This window comes from Bubalus bubalis, chromosome 2, assembly GCF_019923935.1.
Source record: "Bubalus bubalis isolate 160015118507 breed Murrah chromosome 2, NDDB_SH_1, whole genome shotgun sequence".
In the NCBI taxonomy this organism is placed as follows: Eukaryota; Metazoa; Chordata; class Mammalia; order Artiodactyla; family Bovidae; genus Bubalus; species Bubalus bubalis.
In genome coordinates, this window is record NC_059158.1 from 167,756,773 (window position 1) to 167,781,320 (window position 24,548).

Here is a 24,548-nt window from a genome sequence, read left to right on the forward strand (position 1 = left end):
ATGCTGATGTACTCACGTTAAAAAAAAATCTCCCTGTGCCAATAAAATCCTGTTTAGCTTGGCACTCCCAGTGTACAAGTGGTCTAGAGTCGACAAGTAGCCCTGGTTTGTGCTACTGTACCAATAAAGACCAAAAAATATTATTTTTGTCATTGTTAAAAAGATTTAATATTGATATATGAATTTATAGACTACTGAATAAACTACTAAAGTGAAAGTGTTAGTTGATCAGTCATGTCTGACTCTTTGCGACTCCATGGACTGTAGCCCATGGACTGTGGCTCCTCTGTCCATGGAATTTTCCAGACAAGAATACTGGAGTGGGTTGCCATTTCCTTCTCCAGGGGATCTTCCCAACACAGGGATTGAACCTGGGTCTCTTGCATTACAGGCAGATTCCTTACTGTCTGAGCCACCAGTGGGCTCAAAAAAAAAAAAAAAAAAAAAAAACTATTACATGATCTACTAATTTAAATTTATCGTGTTGGAAGACTTTTGAGTATTACAGAGAATTAAAAGGGTAGGAGTATTTTTTCAGAAAAAAAAATCTGTAAGTTCGCATTTGTAAGTTACTGCTAAATACAACTAAAATGATAAAGTGCTGACATGTATATCTTTTCAGAAACATACCTCCCTGAAATAAAGTTTAGGTGAGCTACCATATTTATTAACAAAACTCAGACCCAGGATGTATTTCCATTTTATCTATAAATTGATGAGATTTTTGGTGTTTTTTTGCTTTTGTTTTTTATTTCAGAAAACCCATTCCATCAACTGTGAAAGCTGGGGAGTTAGAAAACATAATAAGTCGCTGTCAAGTGTGCATGAAGAGGAGACCATGAAGAAATATAGAAAAAATAAAACTGTTACTTTTCATCCTAAATAACCAAGTAATATTGCAGAACATGCACTTATTTAAGTATCTTTCTCTCTTGGAACAGCAGTACAAAGTTTCTATTTGTTTCCCCACACAACAAAGCCTTCTTTTAAGTTAGTTCTGTGATACTGGTCTCTAAATCTGTACTGTATCAATGTTCCCTAATGCAAAGCACTAAGCTTTTCACAAAGTATCACAAAAATCTTGTATTCCACTTTTATCCAATGCACTAAGTAAATGGCGATTGTATAAAGTTTGATACTACAAGTGAAGAGCTATTTGGTCCACTGGATTCCCAGGATTCACCCCCTTTCTATTCCAGTCTTGGAGACTCAGGGAGGCTAATTCTGTTTTAGATTGCCTGATCACCCGCTTCCCAAAGCTTTAGACCCTGGGTAGGGAAGGGGATGAAATGGGATATTAGAGCATCATGAATAAACTGGACTTTCAAACCTGGTGAGTAATCTAAGACCTAAGGGAACCAGAATTGAATTGAGGCTCATAGATTGTCTAGTGCTTTTTCAAACACACCCAAGACTAAGGCCAGAAAGGGGTTGCCCTGAATGGAATAATAATAGCCTTGGAAATACTGTATGGTTTTGGTTTACATTTTTTAAAAGACATTTTTGTTTGTCCATCGAATTCATTTCACTACAGCAATATAGCTTGCTTATATTCAAATAGATATAATTTTTACCCTTAGTAAATTAACTACACCCACACAAATAACCAATTCCTTGATATGCACTTTATCCCATCCCTATAAATGTTGGTGCATACCTTATAAACTAGCAGTTCAGCAACCCATGGAATAACTGAAGGCATTTGTTGGCTAATCAGGCTCAAAATATTTTTCATTTGCTCTAAATATTCCATTTAACCTGGGTGTTCAGAGATGTATTCTCTTGTTAACTACATAATTCTTCCTTTGTTAATGACATGTTTTTGATATTACATATTCTTAAACCATTTGAAGAGTCCATTGTGTAAAAATTTTGATGTACAAATTGTATAGATTGGTGGTTGTATGTCTTAAAACTTGCTTTTCAGTGTGTTGATACATTCCCAAGTTTACCTAATTCAACTTAAGATTTTATTCAACACCAAGTCATATCCCAGGCACTGCACTAAATTATAGACACTAAGGGGATGAAAAGAGACTTGTTTCTGATCCAATATCTCAGAGAAGGTAACTTACTGTTTCTGTTAAGAATTCTACATGTCTAAGTTGTTTTTCCTCCTTTTTTCCCTTTGTTCTTATATTTCATCAGAATAATTCAGCAGGCCTCAGTATAAAGGTTCAAAAATAATACTTATGACTAGGGAAAGCCCAGGACATCTAGCTTCTCCTAGGCATTACAGAAGTCAAGGTGTGAAAATGTTAAGAAAATGAAAAATCTACAAAACCTTAAAGACCATTTATACTTGATAGTAGCACTATTTGATTAATCTCAGAGGCCAGATGTTCAGAGATAAAGCTCTGCAGATGCTTCTTAATCCACCAAGGTGGAGTTGGTGGTGCTGATATTTAAATTCAGGTTATTGCTTCAACCTCAGTTGCTTTGTAAATGAAGGTGTGACCCCAGAGGAAAGCACACACTGTGACCTTGGTTGGCATCCTTCACTGCTCATGTGACTGCTGTCAAATGATTTTTACATTTAAGCTGAGAAGTGCATTTTACTTAGATTATTTGCTTAGACTCATCTTATACTAAGACTTTTTTTTTTTCTCTAAAAATATCCAACTTTCTTAATTGTACCATAATGGCATAGGGCTAGCTGATCTACACAAACCCTCTGTAGGTCAGCAATTCTCAAAATGTGGTCCCTGGACCAGCAGCATCAGCAGCATCTGGGAACTTGCCATCAATGCAAATGCTTAGCGTAGACATTTAGAATCAGAAACTCTGGGGGAAAGGCCCAGAAATGCATATTTTAACAAGCTTCTCCAGGTGATTTCTGATTGAGAAGAACTGTTCTAGGCAAACATCCAAGAAACTATTCTACAGACAGTTACCAGTTAAGGCCAACCAATATTGCTCCATCCATAGCTCTCTTTAAAGTCCAAAATCACCTCAAGGTCATCTCAAGTGACCTCAAGGTCATCTAATTTTACTAATAAGTTAAAGCCTTATATTGGTGCTAATGGCAAATGACTGGCCTCTGTTTGTCCCCAGGCTCCCTCTTTTCTTGTCCCATTATCAGTGTTTAACTTCTGAGGAAGACAAGTGATGCTAAACATTAGATCCCAATGAAGCCATATTGAAAGTGGCTCAGTTCCCCTTGTAAGACTGAGCATTGAAACACAGCTCATGAGCGTTACTTTCCAGATACCCATCAGTAGTTTATAAAGTTATGAAGATTTAACTTTGTAGATAAAATGTAAATAACTTGTTTCTTTTAAATCTGGGGCTTCAACTTTGGAATTTCACAGTGTGCTGAAATAATGGGTTTCTCAGAGGTGTTTTTGCAAGATAAACATTATTAAATAACTTATTTATAAAAGTATTACAATAATTCTAAATTTGAATTTTATTGCTAACTTACAAATATTTTTCTATGCATCCAGTGCAACTTACCGCTACTAAACTTAATTTAATATTTACTCTATAACCAAATGAAATATATTTAAAATATATTGAATATTTTATATTATTATATCTTGACAGAATTACAATGTTGTACTAATATTTCTGTAACTACACCTTAAATATTTTGTTGTTGTATTGTCTAAGAATAAAATTGAAAAATTTATATCTGGTCTTATTTTTTTCAAAATATAAACAAATTAATTTTTTGCATTGTAAAAATAGTATATGTTCACTGTAAAAAATAACAGTAATTATGAAGACTATATAAAAATTGCCATGATCTAACCCCTCATTCCCATCCAAGAAAATTAAGGTATTATCATCTCAGACTTTTTTCTTGTTGACATATTTTCAAATCAATAGGTAAGAAGTAATCAGTATTTATATGGCTTTTTCTACATAAATCAATGAATAGGATGACATTTAGTTTTATTATGGATGTATTATGAACATTTTATTTCATATTTGTCCAATTGTTTCCTCAGGATAAATCTCTAGGAGGAAAACTGCAAAAATCAAAGGAGTTGCAATCTTAGGCCTTTGAGATTATATATATATATTTATATACATACACACATGTTCTCCAGAAACATTGCTAGAATTTCTAGTTGCATCAGTGCAATGTTATGAAAACTTTTATCTCCTTATGCTTTTACCAATATTGGACATTGCTGTTCTTTCACAGTTTTGCCAGTCTCAATTTACATTTTGCTCATTATCAGCAAGGCTGAACATTTACCACTTTAAATTAATATTGGGGTTTTTATTTAATATATTTTAATTAATACGTGAGTTTTTTTTTCCTGTGAAAGGCCTAATCATATCTTTATGCATTTCCTATTGAGGTATTTAAGGAGTTTTCATAAATCAAGAGGAAAAGGTATAAATTACAGAAGTTATGGATCTTATATTTTGATGTTTCCCATTTATAATGCACCCTATTCAAGGAAAAATATTCATAAAATTTCAAAGCTAGAGAATTGGTAAAGAGGAATGCCTTTAATAGACAAAAATCTGAACTCTCATGGGTAAGGAATTTTGGGGTGTGTCAAATGACAATAAAGATATCATCATATGAAAACACAGAATGAATGGTGATGCTGGGCAATAATTCTAAGAAAACCAAGAAAATTGTTGCCCAAATATTTAGAAACAGTTTCATAACTGGACCAAAAAATTAATTAGAAAACATTTTGATCAAAAAGTATACTAATGCATTTTAATGAACTTATTTTTACAAGCAGAAGAATGAATGCTGTGTTGAGTTCATTATCTCTACTTATAAGCCTGTTTATAAGAAAGAAAAGTCCTATAGAAATAAAAGTCCTATAGAAAGAAAAGCCTTCATCAGTCTCTAAGGGATTCCTTGTAACTTATTGGCAGGGCACTTGCAGAACACTTAGTGTGGCTAGTTCACCTCAGTCTTACCCCAGCTCTGCTTACTGGAAACTAAAAGACAACCAAACACAGAACTCAAAGCAAGTGATTTTGAATCACCATCGACATCGTTCAGTCAGTCACGTCTGACTCTTTGCGATCCCAAGGACTGCAGCACGCCAGCCTTCCCTGTCCTTCACCATCTCCTGGAGTTTGCTCACACTCATGTCCATTGAGTCAGTGATGCCATCCAACCACCTCATCTTCTGTTATCCCCTTCTCCTGCCTTGAATCTTTCCCAGCATCAGGATCTTTTCCAGTGAGTCGACTCTTTGCATCAGGTGGCCAAAGTATTGGAGCTTCGGCTTCAGCATCAGTTCTTCCAATGAATAGTAGGGTTGATTTCCTTTAGGATTGATGGGTTTGATCTCCTTGCTGTCCAAGGGACTCTCAAGAGTCTTCTCCAGCACCACAGTTCAAAAGCATCATTCTTTAGCACTCAGTTTTCTTTAGAGTCCAACTCTCACATCCATACATGACTACTGGAAAAACCATAACTTTGACTACATGGACCTTTGTTGGCCAACTGATGTCTCTGCTTTTTCATATGCTGTCTAGGTTTGTCACAGCTTTTCTTCCAAGGAGCAAGTGTTTCTTAATTTCATGGCCACAGTCACCATCTGCAGTGATTTTGGAGCCCAAGGGAAAAAAAAAGTCTTTCACTGTTTCCATTGTTTCCCCATCTATCTGCCATGAAGTGATGGAACCTGATACCATGATCTTCATTTTTTGAATGTTGAGTTTTAAGCCAGTTTTTTTTTCACTCTCCTCTTTCACTTTCATCAGGAGGCTCTTTAGTTCCTCTTCACTTTCTGCCATTAAGGGTTGTGTCATCTGCATATCTGAGGTTATTGATATTTCTCCCATCAATCTTGATTCCAGCTTGTGCTTCAGCCAGCCTGGTATTTCACATGATGTACTCTGCATGTAAGTTAAATAAGCAGGGTGACAATATACAGCCTTGATGTATTCCTTTCCCAATTTGGAACCAGTCTGTTGTTCCCCGTCCAGTTCTAACAGTTGCTTCTTGACCTGCATACAGATTTCTCAGGAGGCAGGTAAGGTGGTCTGGTATTCCCATCTCTTAAAGAATTTTCCAGGTTGTTGTGATCCACACAGTCGAAGGCTTTAGTGTAGTCAATGAGGCATTAGTAGATGTTTTTCTGGAATTCTCTTGCTTTTTCTATGATCTGAAAGATGTTGGCAATCTGATCTCTGACTCCTGCCTTTTCTAAATCCAGCTTGTACATCTGGAAGTTCTTGGTTCACAGACTACTGAAGCCTAGCTTGAAGGATTTTGAGCATTACCTTGCTAGCACGTGAAATGAGTGCAACTGTGTGGTAGTTTGAACAATCTTTAGCATTACCTTTCTTTGGGACTTGAATGAAAACTGACCTTTTCCAATCCTGTGGCCACTGCTGAGTTTTCCAAATTTGCTGGCATATTGAGTGCAGCACTTTCACAGTATCATCTTTTAGGATTTGAAATAGCTCCACTGGAATTCCATCACCTACTCCATCCACTAGCTTTGTTCATAGTGGTGCTTCTTAAGGCCCATTTGACTTTGCACTCCAGGATGTCTGACTCTAGGTGACTGATCACACCACTGTGGATATTCAGGTCATTAAGATCTTTTTTGTATAGTTCTTCTGTGTATTCTTGCCACCTCTTCTTAATCTCTTCTGCTTCTGTTAGATCCATACTGTTTCTGTCCTTTATTGTGCCCATCTTTGCATGAAATATCCCTTGATATCTCTAATTTTCTTGAAGAGATCTCTAGTCTTTCCCATTCTATTGTTTTCCCCTATTTCTTTGCATGTTCATTTAGGAAGGCTTTCTTATTTCCTCACTATTCTTTGGAACTCCGCGTTCAGATGGGCATATCTTTCCTTTTCTCCTTTGCCTTTTGCTTCTCTTCTTTTCTCAGCTATTTGCAAGGCCTCCTCAGACCAGGCTTAATTTAACCATTCAGAGAAATACTACCCTCTGTAGGTTTTTGGAGACTTTAAGGTGTTTCTAAAAATGATAAGACTGCTCAAAACCTTTTTAGAGCTATTGTTTTGGAATTATCCTTAACTGCAATTTATCGGTCAAATAAGGAAATAGATCTCATTACTTTATACCCAAGACCTACAACATGCTCAATATGGTTGCTCCATGAAAGCAGTGAGATGAGTAAGATATAGACCTTGGTCTCAAACATGGAACTTATCATCTGGTACAATAAAATAAAGCAAATACATAGATAATTATAATATGCAACAGAATGTTACAAGTACTGTAAGAGTCAATAGACAATAGTTCATAAGTTGGAGGCCTCATAAAATCACAAAAGTGGATTTTTTAGGTGGTCTTTCAAGGTTAGTTAGAATTTCAAGAAACAGAAGTTGATCAGAGGCAGGATGGCATTATAGGTGGCAGAAATAGATAAAGGTAAGTATCAATAGTTAGAAAAGCATGAACTAATCTCAGAGAACAATCAATGATCAAGACCATATACATATATATCATTCACACTTGTAGTAAATGGAGTGGCATGGCAGGAGGTGAGGGCCATATTAGAGTTTAGAACACCATGGAGAACTTGTACATCATTGGTTGGTATTAGAGACCCATTGAAGACTTTGAGCCAAAGAGTAGAATGATCATACAGATGGTAACATGGAAGATTCAATATTTCGGGATCACAATCTTCATTTGAAACTTATTTCAGTTTCCTTAGTGGGGAATGGACAGGAGTAAGAACCAAATTGTAAGTACTAAAAAGTAGAAAGATAGTAGTGGAGCAGCAAGACCCTCATTTCTAAAGGTTTTGGTCATAGCTTATTTAGCTTGGCCTCTAAATTCCCCCAAAAGGTTGGCCTGGAATAGATGATCATTCCTAAGATCATCTGCACTTAAAGGATGATTTGTCAGTATTAAAAATGGGCCCAAGAAGGAAATTCTCAGAGGACTTCCTAAGTTGTTTTAAAGAATGGTAACATTTCTAGATGTTACCAACATTCAACATTCAGAAAACTAAGATCATGGCATCCCATCCCATCACTTCATGACAAATAGATGGGGAAACAGTAGAAACAGTAGCAGACTTTATCTTGGGGGGCTTCAAAATCACTGCCGATGGTGACTGCAGTCATGAAATTAAAAAACGCTTGCTCCTTGGAAGAAAAGCTATGAACAACCTGGATGGCATATTAAAAAGCAGAGACATTACTTTGCCAACGAAGGCCTGTCTAGTCAAAGCTATGGTTTTTCCAGTAGTCCTGTATGGATGTTAGAGTTGGATATCTCTCATAAAGAAAGCTGAGCTCCGAAGAATTGATGCTTTTGAACTGTGATGTTGTAGAAGACTCTTGCGAGTCCCTTGGACTGCAAGGAGAGCCAACCAGTCCATCCTAAAGAAAATCAGTTCTGAATATTCATTGGAATGAATATATGAATGGATGGTGAAGCTGAAACTCCAATACTTGGGCCACCTGATGCGAGGAACTGACTCATTTGAAAAGACCCTGATGCTGGAAAGATTGAAGGCAGGAAGACAAGGGAACCACCGAGGATGAGATGGTTGGATGGCATCACCAACCTGATGGACATGAGTTTGAGCAAACTCTGAGAGTTGGTGATGGACAGGGAAGGCTGGCATGCTGCAGTCCATGGGGTCGAAAAGAGTCGGACACAACTGAGTGACTGAACTGGACTGAACATCTGTAGAGTATCTTTAGGCTCTAGAGAAGTACATACTCATGCGTATGTCTTTAGCTGTTAACATCGAAGAATACAAATGTATTCCTTGAATTGGCTTCAGTCCGCCCAGTGTTGATGAACAAGGTATTGACTTTCTCCTAGAAAGTTAGTGGTTATGTGGTTGTCTGCCTGCAGTGCAGGAGACCCCGGTTGGATTCCTGGGTGGGGAAGATCCCCTGGAGAAGGAAACGGTAACCCACTCCAGTATTCTTGCCTGAAAAATCCCATGGATGGAGGAGCCTGGCGGGCTACAGTCCATGGGGTCCCAAAGAGTCGGACACGACTGAGCGACTTCACTTTCACTTTAAATGGTTAGACTGCAAACAGTTCTTGGAAACTAAACAGGGCTTCTAACTACTGTGAAACCTAACTTCTTTTCCGAGATCCTTACCTTTAAGGGTTAGTAAAGCAGGTCAGGGTAGGGATCACTGTTAAGGAAGACACAGAGGGCTTGAAAAATCGTCAAAATTGGAGTATAGTGTTTAAGAACCACTTGCAGAGCGGGCGAAATATGCAGATTATTAGGCCTCACACCAGTTCTGATTTTGATGTGGACAGTCCTGAAAACTAATTATTTAACTAGCTACCGAACGTTTACCTTTTAAACACGAGATGCGGTGGGCGCACTTTGCCCACAACAAAGATGTCGCGGAACCGCCGTCGTACAGCCCCGCTCCTCTACGTGGGTCTTACGTCCGCCCTTCCTCGCGTCACATGACCACGAACCTGTCTCAACTACAGCTCCCGGAAGGGACCAGTCCCGGGCGTTCTCGCGTCTCTCTTTCTCTCCCCGCCCGCTGCGGGCGTCTCCGGCCGGTGATTTGCCCGGGCGCCTCCGTGCGCTCGGCCAACGGCCTCTGAGACCGCCCACCCGAGCATCCCGGGAGCCGGCGGGCGGCGGCCCTCGCCGGGGACCCTCCAGCGGGCCCAGGGGTGAGTGCTGACGTCTTCCCGACCCGGGATCCGCGGCCCGAGCCGGATGCGGGGCCTAGCGCTGTGGCCGGGATCCTCCGGCTATGGAGGGACCGGCTGGGTACGCAGCCGGTCCGTGGTGCGGTCTTGGCCTTCCCCAGGGGCCTCCCCGCTTCAATCTTGACCTTTCCTCCTTCTCGGGGCGTTGCTCGCCCCTTTAGTGTCTGAGGAAAGCACGGGAGAGCAGCGCACCCTGCTGCAATCGTTCTGGGGCTAACCTTGCCCACTTTAGTTCTGTGCCTTCGTTAGGTCGAAAAATTGAGTTTTCCACGTAGAAGATAGTTTCTGGCGTGGGAAACCCTAAGGGCGACCTGAGAGCTTCAAGCGAGGCTTGAGTGGTAGTCTCCTGTCATGCTTCCCAGCCAAGGTCCTGGTACCTTCCCGTATGACCTTGAACCCGACACCTGTCTCTTTGAAAGTCGGTTTTGGTTTGTTTTTCTTTTACTTTGTGTGTGTGGGGAGGCGGGACGTGTTGGAGACGAAAAGCCTTGTTGGAAGCCCGCGCCCCGGGGAGGCCCCTGGTCGCGCAGATCAGGAAGCATCCTTGCTGCAGGTGTAGATGTTGGGAGATGCTCCAGGGTTTCCTTCCAGGAGCTGGAAACTGGAGAAAGCTCGGATTCCCCTTCCGTCAGCGTGTGACCTTCTTCGTCTGCAGGACGAGTTCCTCTTCTGTGGTAGAAGAAAACCATGGGCTGCCTCCTACTAGAGGCATTCTCTAGGGAGGAGAACCCTTTCAAAAGTGGTGGCGTCTTTTAGTTGCAGAAGATAAAAAGCCTTAGCGCCTTTGTTTCAAATGTAGAACCAGTTGTATACAGGCCTCTCACCCCACAGAGGGACTTTAACTGAAGGATCTTAAGTGTTTTCTCTCCCTAGATGGAAAAAACATTTCTTTCGGTGTTGATTGCATCACCTAATGAGATCCCAAAGGGAAAACCCTTAGGAAAATAGATTCGGAGAGAGTTAGAACGATTTTGTTGTACCTTGGAGTCTCTGCCCGTGTAATTAAATTGTGTGTAGGACCTGCTATCTTTTTCTTTTTGGTTGCAAGCACTTGTGAGTTGGTTTTGCTCTTTTGTTTTTTTTCCCAAAGGAAATTGTGTTTTCTATCCCTTCCTGTCTGATAGGGCTACCGCATTTTATGATTACAAAGTTTAGTGGTTACTGTCTTCCCTTTGGTGTTGAAACTTGTTTCCTGTGGATTGATAGCCTTATTTTAAAATTCGTTAACTCGTATTTTTCCAACTTTTCAGTGACTTCTTTAAAAATAAAAATGAATCCTGGGTTACTATGCTGTGATTTTCTTATACACCCATTATTTAAATGTGAAAGTCAATCAGTCGTGTCCAACTCTTTGCGACCCCATGGACTATGGAATTCTCCAGGCCAAAATACTGGAGTGGGTAGACTTTTCCTTCTCCAGGGGATCTTCCCAACCCAGGAATCGAACCCAGGTCTCCCACATTGCAGACATATTCTTTTTAAGTATAGTTGCTTGAAAAGAGAACTGAAATAGGGTGATCAGTATAAAAGCCTTGAACTAGGTCCACACAATAAGTGACCAACGACCTGGCTTTTTTTTTTTTTTTTTTTTTGGTATTTGGGGAATTATAGAAATCTTTGTAACCACAATCAATTTGACCCAAGTTCTTTCTGTGACTTCCTGGGCTGTGTCTTTTGATCCCAGCGTTCTAATACAGAAAATGAGAACGTAAAGCTTGATTCATTATGTGCCCAAACTGGGGACACTTTCCGTCACAGGATAGTGGATGTGACTTGATTCTAGGTGGTTTGTGGGTGAGGGGTTTTTGTAAGAGTTATGTTTTTGTTACCTGTTTTTAGATGTGTACATTAAAGGATTTTGTCTCTTTAGTTGTATCACAGAGACTCATGTATCTAGTAGATTGTAAGTGACAAAACTGGAGTTAATGTCTTAACTCCAGATGAGAAATTTATTTTCTTTTTTGCCAAAAGATACTACCAAAAATGTCATAGTCTAATGAGAGAAGGTGGGGGGGGAATGAGATTTTGATCAAATTTGCTTAAGCAGAAAAGCCAGTAATTGGAACAGTACAATGTTAAATCCTAGCAGAAAAGTTTAATCTACCTTGCAAGTAGCTAAGTTGGCTACAGGAGAATTTGGCTTTTTCTAGAAGTTGTCTTTTCAGTGTCCATCTTTGGTGATTTAAATCCATGATACTTTACAAACTCAGAAAGTCTTGTAAACAAAGATGTTGCTGTAGAATGAAATGTTGAGACCCATGGTATGTAGTAGTGGAAAGTTAATATGAAGGCTGAAATGTAGTGAATGGAGTGAAGAGAATAGCACATTTTGGGGAGATACTGTTCTAGCAATTTGCATCCCTTGTTTATTATTATAAGATTTCAGTTTATAATGTCTTAAGGCTGTACTCCTTTTGAAGTGTCTCTTGCAGTGTTATTTCCAAATACAAGCTTTTACTGTGCTTCGGGTACATGTGTATGTAAGTATAAGAAGGCTATCTCATTTCTTATTTAGAATGATGCACAGAAATTGATAAGAGGTTACCTCTGGGGACCTGAGTTGTTACATAGCATGGGATCAGTGGGACACTTTATTGTTCTGTATGTTCTTGTGTACTTTGTACCGTGTGCATGTGTTACTGGTTCAAATTAAATACTGAATTAAAGTTATGAATGAAATTAAATACTGAATGAAAGTTGCTGGATGAAAATTTCGCCAGTGCATTTGTTTCTCCTTAATTTGTGTATGTATATATACACTTATATATACACCTAAATATTAAGATTCTGTTAAACATATGTATATTTTGTCAGCTATGTTTTTCTAAATTCAAATCAGAAACAGTAGTCTTTTATTTTGTATTAACTAGTGAATGGTTGTAGGGTTCTGTCTCCAGGCCTAAAATTGGTGGTAAGTTTGTTCATTTTTTCTCTATTTATTTTAGTGGTTTTTTTAATGTAAGGCTGTGTATCTTTAGTGGTTTTCATCATGCAGAGGATTTTCAGCAATGAATCTCTGATGTCAGTATCATCTAGTTTTTCAGTCAGCTCCTGTTTTTTCTCCCCCAGGGACAAAAGTGGCTCTAAATCCAGCACGTGCATACTGAGGCAAGTTAATGGATTTAATATGAAGCACAGAAGCAGATAATGCCAAAGAGCAAGCAGTAATTGGTACACATTTGTGAGTAAAAGTTGTCTATTTTTAGTCTGTTAGTCTTTAAACCATCTGCATGCCAGATCCTTAAAATTCACACATTTTGGTAAAGAATAAAAGGTGCAAGTTAGCAGTCATAATTAACCAATTGTCAGGGTGTAGCCCCTTAACCAGCCTCTAAGTTCTCTCCAAAGCATGTCAGTGACGTGGAGTTTGAGATGTATGATATGTCTCTGACATGGAGTTTAGGAAATGTCTCCACTGTCACTTAAATTTATACTCCTTAATTTTTTTATTGTCCTTAATTTTTATTGACCTTGACTTAAGTATAATATCTTTCACTGAAAACTTAGTGTAATTTAGTTTTCAAAGTTATTTGCTTTTAAAGATATCATTACTTATACATCAAATATTAAGTTACCGCAAATACATTTTTCTGCCCTTTACATTATCTTTGTGATTTCTTCATTTGTACTTAGTCTAAAAAAGAAAAGGACCCCCCCCCCCCCCCCTTCAGAATATAATACTTAAGAGGAATTTTGTGACAAAATGTTTTCTTCTAATCTGACTTCACATTTGTATATATGTTTGTTTAACTTTTCTTGACCCTGTTTGCAAAATCATAGTATAGTGAGTATGCTTAAAATGGCCCTTGTGATTTTTGAGGTAAAGAACTCTTTTTAGGAGAGATTTGAACATTGGTTTTGGTTGAAATCCAAAAATAATTTTAAGTAGATATTTACTTTGATTCGTAGTTTTCGTATGAAATGAATTGTTGAAATACTGATTTTTATTCTTTCTTTTTTACAGCTGGAAAAGCAGTGTCCGTGTTGTTATGTACACCTCCAAAAAAGTTCAGATCTGTAGGGGAATTGTTGTGTAAAGTAAACAACTCCAGGGTAGCAGTATTTTAATAGCTTTTATAGACGTGTATTTACTGTATTAAAAATGAGTAAAAGAACAAGCAATGACACATCACTAGGAAGGTCAGTGACATTTTATTCAGTTGAGCTGGTATTATAGGCTTGAGACATAGTGGCTTTAAAGCTGATTGCCCACAGGCTAATCATCTTTCACATTGTGATCAGTATTTTTTTTATCTTGGGCAACTTCCTTTCTGCTGCTTTTCCTTGGAGCATGGATGCTTCTCTAATTTAGAAGATTTTGCAGTGCATATGTTTTGCCTTTCCCTTTGAAGGCATGTCATGTTTTTTTTAAATATACGTGCAAATATATTCAGTACAAATGATGAATAGTGTGAACCTTTCACACTATGGTCCCTCAAAATGAATGCATACATTAAGGCTTTATTAACGTATATTCTTTATTTGATTTTCAAAATTTCATCTCAGTCATCAGGTATACATTCAGTAAGAGACGTTTTAATTTGTATTTTGTGAAACTCAGGGGGTTGCTTCTTTTTTAGTAAATTTAGAATTAACATTATTTACCTTCTGAATCTGATTTTCATCATTAAAAAGTTTTATTTTTTCCATGCATGATAGCAGTTTCTAATTTCATTTTTATAAAGTCCTAGCAGCTTCCCTTCAAATAATTCACTAGGAAATTTCTATTTGAGTTTTATTTTCGGCGGTTTTTAGTTATAAGCAGCATGCCTATCTGTTTATGCAGTGAGGAGGAGGAGAGTGTGTGTGTGCGCATATTCATGTTGTAGTTATACACAGATTTTAAAAATCTGCTCCTAAGTAATAAACTCAAGGTGCAACTTCAACTAAGTGGGAAGGTATTATGTTGAGAAAAGCGTTTTCTTCAATCTTGCATTTTTCCTTTGTATGTGTTCAGTACTCACAAACGAGAAGTCTTCTTGTGCTCTTTCTAAAAGGTATTGTCTTCTAACTTCACTACATAGAGAAGACACGCATTTTAGCACTCACTCACACTGTCTGTAAATTTTTTGCCCGCAGAGTGAGTGGGGCGGCCTTTCCTTCTCCCACTGCTGCTGAGATGGCGGAAATTAGTCGAATTCAGTATGAAATGGAATACACCGAAGGTATTAGTCAGCGAATGAGGGTCCCAGAAAAATTAAAGGTAGCACCACCAAATGCTGACCTGGAACAAGGATTTCAAGAAGGAGTTTCAAACGCTAGTGTGATTATGCAAGTTCCAGAGAGAATTGTGGTAGCAGGTATTTTATATTTGTTCATAAAGTTGTCTGATAAACCTTTATTTTATATATTTTTATGAAAACTTTTGGAACTTTTCAAAATATTTAGAAAAAGGATTGGGGCCCCCTCCAGTATTGTTGCCTGGAAAATTCCATGGACAGAGAAGCCTGATGGGCTGTAGTCCATGGAGTTGCAAAGAGTTGGATACAACTAAGCGACTGAGCACACAGAAAAGGGGTTGAGAAATGCAACTTTACATTTTCTTCAAAAAGTTTATTAATTACCATAGTCTGAAATTTCAAATAGTATTTGTTAATAGTTCAAATAATTATTGAAGTATTATTTACGTACATAAAATGTGTGTAATTTTAAAATGTATAGCCTGATGATTTTCGACAAAAGTTTACTCCTATGTAACTCTACCACAGTCCAGATATAGAACTTTTCATTATTCCACCCTGAACAGTTTTTTATTCAGTTCTTACCCCTCAATTCCTGGCAACCATGATCTCCTTTTTATAACCAGAGATCAGATTTATCTTTCCCAGAGTTTTGTGTGAATAGAATGATAACACTATATTATATACTCTTGGGTCTGGCTTCTTTTGCTTAGTGTTATGTTTTTGGAGAGTCTTCCATATTATTGCTTATATTGATTGTTCTTCCATTTTATTTCTAATACTGTGGATATACCACAATTAGTTTATATATTCACTTGTTGGTGAACATTTGAGTTGTTCCTTTTTTAGTGCTATTAAGAATAAAGCTGCTATGAAGACACGTGTTTTCATATCTCTTAGGAATGAGTTGCTAGATCACATTATATTATGAACAGCTGTCAAACTATTTTTGAAATTGGTTGTACCCTGCTATGTTCCCATCAGTGACATATGAGTGCTCCATTTGCTCCGCATCCTTGCCAGCACTTTGTATTGTTAGCCTTTTTAATTTTAGCTATTCCTGGTGGGTGTGTAGTGGCAAATACATTTGAATAAAACCAGTATCTTTTTAAAAACCTCCCTCCTCTTTATTGTTTTTACTCTCAGGAAATAATGAAGACATTCCATTTTCAAGACCAGCAGATCTTGACCTTATACAGTCAACTCCCTTTAAGCCTCTGGCTCTAAAAACACCACCTCGTGTGCTTACGCTGAGTGAAAGACCGCTAGATTTTCTGGATTTAGAAAGACCTGCTCCAACCCCTCAAAATGAAGAAGTAAGTACTAGAGTTTTAACAGTATCTGAATTTGAAATAACATAGACAACAGCAAAAGTGAAAGAGGCGTCTGTTGCTGCTGCTGCTGCTGAGTCACTTCAGTTGTGTCCGACTCTGCAACCCCATAGATGGCAGCCCACTAGGCCACTCTGTCCCTGGGATTCTCCAGGCAAGAATACTGGAGTGGGTTGCCATTTCCTTCTCCAATGCATGAAAGTGAAAAGTGAAAGTGAAGTTGCTCAGTCGTGCCCGACTCTTAGCGACCACATAGACTGCAGCCTACTACCAGGCTCCTCCATCCATGGGATTTTCCAGGCAAGAGTACCAGAGTGGGGTGCCATTGCCTTCTCCGGAAAGAGGCATCAAGAGCCTATAAATCATGTCATTAGCAATATGTAGTAATATCCTTCTGCATGAACCATTGATTGCTATAAATTCTAGTTTATAAATACTCAAGATACTGTGCCTTTTTTTTATTTAAATATCATATTTCAGGAAAATGACAATTTTGTGGAAGGCATTAACATTCATTGGGTCTTGAAGGAAGAGCTTTTATGGCTAGGAGTCACTTTAAGCCATACAGAAAATTTGGGAAAATTTAGCATGGGAAAAAATTAACGCATCACTTTGTTATAAGAGCTGTCTGGCAGTTGGCAAAAGCTCTTTTTATCCCCTTGACACTACCTATTCTCTTGCTTGCTCCGAAGTTTCTACTGAGTTAGTTACCGTGTTATGTAAGGTTACTAGCCCTTTTGATCTCAGTATGGCAGTGTATGGACTTACTAAGATGTTGGTAGCGAAGTTCAGATTTTGCCTTTGCTGTTGATTTAGGGCCAGTCTTTGCTGTGATTTCTGTAGTTGCCACTTTTTCATTATAATTCCTAAATTCCTATGTTGTCATGATTCTAATAAAAGACAGTATGCGAAGATAAGTTTTTATTGGTAATGAAACTGCCTTTGTCTTTCATCTTTCATATAGTCCTTCCTAAGAGGGTAAATCATGCACATAATCTACAGGAGTGCAGTTTCCCAGTACTAGGTATAGCCTTTTCCTAGGCTGGAAGTTTGTGCTGAGGTGACTCAGATAATATAGGTGCCAGTTTAGACATTCCACATATTTGCTTGATGAAAAGTACTGACTTTGAATCTTCACATGATGAAAAGGCACTGAGGTAAATGCAGCAGGACTATATTTAACAGACATCTTTTAAGCTTTTGTGTAAGAAGGACAGTGAGACACACTTCCTTCACAGTGGTCTGTGTGAGGGAAGGCCCTCTACGGCTGTGAATAGTACTGTCTTGGAATGAGGATTCTGCCGGAAGAGAAACCCTCCCTTTAATATTCCTTTAGTTTTATTTGCCTTCCTATCTTCATGATCCCACGTTTTAGACACTGCTTGGTGTGAATAACCAGCCTGAAAACAAGCTGAGCACTGTCGTGAATGACTATTTTTTTTATTAAAATAATATTTTATTTTAAAATAATAAATAAGTAGCACTTATGTTTTTGTAAATCACCCCCTTTTTTCTGAATGATTAAGGATGAGTGATAGAAAATTTTTTACCAAGATTTCCCTCAGTAGACCTAGATTCTAAGCCTGTGTGGGGTTTACTCCTGCAATAATTATGATATTTAGTCAAATGTGATAAATGTCCAAAGTGTATAGCACTGAAGCAAAAAACTGAGCCTGAGAATGACTTAATTTTGAGGGCCTACTTTGCTGCTTACTAACCACATAACAACTTTCATCTAGTTGTTTAACTGTTCCAAGGCAAGGCTCATCTCTAAAATAAAGAAGAGAATAATGCCAAGTACATAAGATTATTGAGAGAATTCAGTGTAATAATATGTATAGTATGTTTAGCACATGGTTCTAATTGATGTTAAAAGATCAATAGGTACAAATATCATTGTTATGAAAGTTAGCATCTTCTGGCAGAAAATATGGAAATAAGTGTCTTATCAACAGATGAATGGATAAGGAAAATGTGAGATACACACAGAGACACACACGAATACAGTGGAACACTACTCAACCATAAAAAATGAAATTTTGCCATTTACAACAGCATGGATGGACTTGAAGGATATTACGCTAAATGAAATAAGTCAGAGAAAGACAAATACTATATGATATTACTTATATGTGGAATCTAAAACATGCAACAAACGAGTGACCGTAACAGAAAAGAAGCAGACACAGATATGGAGAACCAACTAGCGGTTATTAGCGGAGGGGTCGGCATTAAGAATTGGGGAGTGGGAGGTACAAACTATTGGGTGTAAGACAGGCTACCAGGATGTGTTGTACAACACAGGGAATGTAGTTGGCATTCTGTAACAACTATAAATAGAGTGTAACTGTTAAAAATTATATGAAATAAAACGGACCATTATAGGGGAAAATACTAAGGCATCTGAGCTGATTCTTGAGGGAGAGATAAGATCTGAACAAATCTGGAGAACCAGTAAACAAAGACCACATGGACATTGATTTGTCCAAGATTAGTTTTTATATATAAATACCTTCAAGTAATTTTGACTTTTGGTTTAACTGTAAAGAACTCTTGGAGTAGACTCCAAGCCAACTCCTTTTCTGTTTTTTTGTTTTTTTTTTTTCTTTTGTTCAGATGGGTAAGTGGTTCATAATCATAACCAAATTTAAACCATGCTTTGAAGTTATGTGCCGCTTAGTATGATTTTAAGTTTTGTTGGCATGAAATACAGGATTTGTTCTGCTCTGACAGTGCTTATACCCTGGTGATCTATTCCCAAGTCTTTTTTAAGAGCACTAATAGATACTGGGTTTGCATTTTTGAGAATGTTAATCTTCAAGTCTGTTGGTTCACATACCAGTTGTCATTTACAATAAAATCTATTTTTTTTTAAACCATTAAGTTGCCAGATGTGTTTCCAGTAAAAAAAAAAAATTTTTTAAGCAGAAAAGTTCATGATTACCATTGTTTCAGTTATCTCCTGTGTGTGTGTGTCTATTAGTCACTCAGTCCTGTCCGACTCTTTGTGACCCCCATGGACTGTAGCTTGCCAAGCTCCTCTGTCTATGGAATTCTCCAGGCAAAATACTGGAGTAGGTTGCCATTTTCTTCTCCAGGGGATCTTCCCAAACCAAGGATCGAACCTGGGCTCCCGCATTCCAGGCAGATTCTTTACTGTCTAAGCCACCAGGGAAGCCCCAATTATCTCCTGCTGCCCATTAAACCACCCTAAAGTTAGTGGCTTGAAATAGAAATTGCTTATTTTTCTCACGGATTTTTTCGGTGAGATATTTGCATCAGGTATAGTGGGGAAAGCTTGTTTCTGTTGTATATTATCTGGGCCTAGGCTAGGAAGTCTCAAAGGCTCGGGATGACTCAACAGCTTGAGGCTGCAGTCATCTGAAGGCTTACTCACTCATAGGTCAGTTGATACTAGCTATTGTGTAGACCTCAGCCAGGATTACTGGCTGGTATAACCACACAGAGCCTTTCTGTCTGGCCGCTTGGGTCTTGGTGCTGTAGTTCCAAACAATGAAAGGGGAAAAAAGCAGAAGCCTTAGTGTTGTTTCTAACTTAACGTCAGAAGTCACATTTATCATCTCTGTAGCGGTCACTAGCCCATCTAATTTCAAGGGAAGGAAACATAGATTCATCCTTTAATTCCATCTATTTAATGGAAAGAGATCAATAACATTTTGTACAAAGAGCATGTAGGTGGAAGATTGTAACTATTTCTAGAATGCTAAAACATTTAAGCATGTGAGATTTTTTTTAGTTTTCAAATATCTACTGCTACTGCTAAGTTGCTTCAGTCGTGTCCGACTCTGTGCGAACCCACAGACGGCAGCCCACCAGGCTCCCCCGTCCCTGGGATTCTCCAGGCAAGAACACTGGAGTGGGTTGCCATTTCCTTCTCCAACGCATGAAAGTGAAAAGTGAAAGTGAAGTCGCTCAGTCGTGTCTGACTCCCAGCGACCCCATGGACTGCAGCCTACCAGGCTCCTTCATCCGTGGGATTTGCCAGGCAAGAGTACTGGAGTGGGGTGCCATTGCCTTCTCCATTCAAATATCTAAACTAATCTGAATTTATTTTAACCTCAGAAGCCTTATTTGTAATATTTACAAATCTATCCCATTTCCTATAGTGTAAGTGCCTTGAAAAGCTGTTGTTAATTGTTTGTTAAGTAATGCAAGTATTGATGCTGGGAAAGATTGAGGGCAGGAGGAGAAGGGGACGACAGAGGATGAGATGGTTGGATGGCATCACCAACTCAATGGACATGAGTTCGGGTAAACTCTGGGGGTTGGTGATGGACAGGGAGGCCTGGCGTGCTGTGGTTCATGGGGTCGCAAAGAGTCAGATGGGACTGAACTGAACTGAATGTAAGTATATTGCATAATTATAATAAATAAAAATATTAATAATTGTACCAGGTAAGATTGAGACTTAAAAAAGCAACTAGAAGTCACTATTTTCATAAAGAAGATAAGCATTCCCCAGTTTATCTGCATTATAGTAAGTAGAGGTTTTTTCCTTAACATGCCCTGCATATGATACAGACACCGAGTAGCAATTCATGGTTGTGTTATTTTTTAATTTTGTGAGTAGCCTTAGATTAAGGTCCTTTTGATGCTAAGCAACTACTAGACTACTAAGAATATTTTCCATTCCTTTCCCTTTCTTTGTGCCTAACAGATCCGTGCAGTTGGCAGGCTAAAAAGAGAACGCTCTATGAGTGAAAATGCTGTTCGCCAAAATGGACAGCTGGTCAAAACTGACTCCATGTGAGTAGAACCACTAAGCATTGTATCTCATTCATAAGTTGTCTCTATACACTGCCTGTCCCATCCTTTTCTAAATGATTTACTTACTCTCAAATATTTAGAAAGAAAAAAAGGATGAAGTGTATGTTTTATACCTAAGAACCTGAAGAAAAAAGTCATTTACTTCTAATAGTGTTTGCAGTTTATTATGTAATACATTTACATCAGTTTTATATTCTTGTAGTACTCTTTATAACCTTAAATTTGGGGAAAGAAACAAAGCATAAACACTTTGTTAAGGAAACATCTTCATTTTCAGGTTACTTAATTTGTGATTAGACTGTAAAAGGACTAGCCAGCTCTGCTTCTAATGAGCCATGATAAAGAATATAGCATAAGCAAATCGCATTTTTTTTTGCTTTCCAGGATTATTTTTTTAGCTCTCTTCCTACTGAGTCACAGAATTCTTAGACCCTTTTCTTTTTCTAAAAATTTAAGTACATTGTTTAAAGGACTATTTGTGTAAACCTTTCTTTCTCATTTGGTTACATTATCATACCCTGGTCTTAAAAACTACCCCTTCCATTAGATGTTTTAAATTAGACAAGTCATTTTTGTTGTTTTATTAAAATTGATTGGTTTTTAAAATAAAATATCCCTTTAAAAACTGGTCAGAATTTTTTAAGTTTCAAAGCCATTGGTGATTTAAATTATATAAATTACTGTTTCTTCCTCATTAAATTTTCAACTTTCATACGCTCATTTATCATGAACCTGATTTGATTTCAGGCATCACGTTAATTTCTCTGGGAACTAAGAAAGAATCAGGAGGTGATAATGTCCCTTACAGCTTGCAAATCTAGATAAAAAGCAAGACATTTAAATTTACATGGAAGATAGCATACAGTACAGTTATGCCATTTGTATTAAACCGTATGAAGTTTTAACTTGGGCTTGACTAAAGAATATAGGGACGCAGAAGGGACTTTGATGGGAATTGGGTCTCTCGTTTTTTGCATTAGGTGCAAAGGAGAACTGTAACTGTTTTCATTTCTTGGGGAATCTTGAAATGCTTCCTAAAGTAGTTACATTATTCTGAAGCATAATATAGGAAGATAGAAAGTTTGAAAGAATATATGTCTCCTTCAGGGAAGGCTTATCTGAAAGGTTCAGCCATTTTTAATAATGAAATTTTTTGCGATAATTGTATGTTTTCCTGCAGGTCCATGGCTAGCAGTGATGGCCAATCCATGGAATTCCTTTTTCTAGACTATGTTAAAATATGTTACACAAATGGTGAAAAGACTACCTAATTTATGGTGAAGGTAGCTTCTTGATATTTAGAACCCTCTCAGAATGATTAAACATAGACCTAAGGGCTTTTGTTATTTTCTATTTGTAATATTTTTTAGGGCACCAAAAGTTTCTAATTAACTTTCCTGTTATATAAAGATATTGCTTTTTATTTAGGTCCATGATTACTTTGAAATTTCCCATAATGAAATAAAAATAGGACTATTTTACTATAGCATCACTTTTTTCCCTCGCACAGTATATATTACTGATAGCTAAGTTCAGTTGACAAGAAAGGAAACTGCTCTGCTCTATAATATATAAAGACCAGCCTTGTGAAGCATGAGTTAAGAGTAAATGACTAGTTCATAGATATTTTTGCAGTTACCAGTGATGAAAATTCCTCAGAAAAGATGAGCAAAGTTAGCTAATATTTGAATTATTTTTTTCTTTAAGTCCCTTGAAAGGCATTTTCTACCCCAGTTCCCAGGCCACGAACCAGTACTTGTCCGTGGCCTGTTAGGAACCAGGCCACACAGCAGGAAGTGAGCAAGCCTGCAAAGCTTCTTCTGTATTTACAGCCACTCCCCGTCGGTCACATTACAGCCTGAGCTCCACCTGCTGTCAGATCAGTGATGACGTTAGATTCTCATAGGAGCACAAACACTAACTCTAGCATCAGGCAGAATGTCCTGAGATTGCCGCAAACAGAAATAAAGTGCACAGTAAATGTGATGTGCTTGCATCATCCTGAAACATCCCGCCTCTGCCCCTCTGTCTGTGGGAAAAGTGTTCCATGAAGCCAATCTTTGGTGCCAAAAAGGTTGGGGTCTGCTATTCTAGTTGTTTAATAAAACAGAATCTCATGTTTTAATTTTTGGTTGTAAAAATAGCATGAATATTTAACTATACAGTTTTTTGCAATAGAATGCTTACCTTCCTTAACCATACTTTTTGTTTTGGTAGTTATGTATGTTACCATGGTAAGATACTTAACCGTCTTTTTATTGATAATGTGACCTTGCCCTTTCTTCTGCTGCTGTTATTAATTTTATTATTTATAATTGTATTCATCTTTAAGTATCTACACTTGATAAACTTTCAAATTTTTATATAATGAGCAAATTATGTATTTAATGCTGGTAATATGGTAAGGAAGAAACTATTAACATGGGTCAGCTGTATTTTACCTCTACCAAAGTAATTATTGGACTCTTTCTGTCTTTACCTACTTCAGCCTTTCTCTGTGATGTGATCTGATTATATGTCATTGTGCATGAACGTTTGCCTGCCTCCACCTTATTTTATTCCTTGGATTTAGGAATAGAAGTCCATAGGAGTATAAGAGCAGGTGCGCTGGCCTTGTTCTCTCCCTTACTTTCAAAGAGATAATAGGGCTTATTATTGACATGAAAATGATCAGCAGATTCGTATTTAGCTTTTTTCTTTGTATTATAAAAGCTGAATATGTAAAAGAAGCATAATTATTATTTAAGGTGGCACAGATCAGATTCTGCCCCAAGAAATAAAATTTCAAGGTTCCAGGCACCGATTTCTACACCGGAGTACACGTAAGATTTTATCTGTCTGCTCTGCTTTTCACAATTAGGAGTTGTTTTAATTTTGCAGGCTTATGTGACACTAATACTTGACCAGGTAATTGGCATGTACTGCCCTAATTCTCTTACTGTTTGGCTTTTAAGTACCTCTGTTTCAGGATTTCTCAAGCTGTTATCAAATACTTTATTTAAAAAAAAAAAGCTAGATCAACTAAGGAAGTTATGTATGATTTGCAGTATAATGGTGAAAGTAGAATGGAATAATTCATACCAAAAATCCTTTCTAGTTCCTTTATTTTGCTTTGGTTGGCATATTAGTTCTCTGTGGATTCAGTTCAACCAGATTCAGTGGTTTCAATCTTTAAAAAATTTTAGCACACTATCTTTTCTTGTTTATTTTCACTCAGAAGGCGAAAAGGAGTCTTAAGTATAACGAGTCATTTAAGTTTTTTTTTAATTCCATATATTAAGGTTTGGAATAATATTTTGAGATCATTAAACCCACTCTTTCTGTGTGTGTAATACAGCACGGGATGGGAATGAGTGGCCTCTTAAGGGGAGGGGGCACTTTGGCATGCGGTATGAGATTCAACAGCCAGTGTAGTTCTCAAGGACCAGAAACTGTTCTGACAACCAGTGATTTCTCTCTTAATTCTGATTCTCTTATTATACTTCTAAGAACTAGTAAATTACCTTAGTGGCAAGAAATTAAACCTTTATCTGTATTTAAAATTTCAAGAGAAATGGTGCAAAATTTGTGATTCAGTGAAAATTTTTTCTTCCCTTTCTGACTGTTTTACCTTTACTATATTTTTGG

General features: G+C 37.7%; 2 protein-coding genes across 13 annotated transcripts in view; both read left to right on the forward strand.

The window, feature by feature from the left end:
* Positions 1–3,631, forward strand: part of COL4A3 (collagen type IV alpha 3 chain) — a 159,170-nt gene extending 155,539 nt beyond the window's left edge. For both annotated transcript variants that reach the window (XM_006047125.4, XM_006047126.4), the window contains one exon: positions 758–3,631. In XM_006047125.4, coding sequence (XP_006047187.3) covers positions 758–842 — 85 coding nt within the window. In that variant the 3' untranslated portion in view covers positions 843–3,631. The remainder of the gene's footprint in view (positions 1–757) is intronic.
* A 5,800-nt stretch (positions 3,632–9,431) lies between these two features.
* MFF (mitochondrial fission factor) overlaps positions 9,432–24,548 on the forward strand; it is a 28,424-nt gene continuing 13,307 nt past the window's right edge. For 5 of the 11 annotated variants that reach the window (XM_025262167.2, XM_025262187.2, XM_025262192.2 and 2 more), the window contains exons 1-3: positions 14,702–14,922; positions 15,949–16,118; positions 20,812–20,900. In XM_025262167.2, coding sequence (XP_025117952.2) covers positions 14,742–14,922; positions 15,949–16,118; positions 20,812–20,900 — 440 coding nt within the window. In that variant the 5' untranslated portion in view covers positions 14,702–14,741. Of the gene's footprint in view, positions 9,584–12,691; positions 12,804–13,586; positions 13,763–14,701; positions 14,923–15,948; positions 16,119–20,811; positions 20,901–23,668; positions 23,744–24,548 lie in introns of those variants that run through there. The other 6 variants (XM_025262181.2, XM_044937914.1, XM_006047117.3 and 3 more) reach the window with 5 other exon arrangements.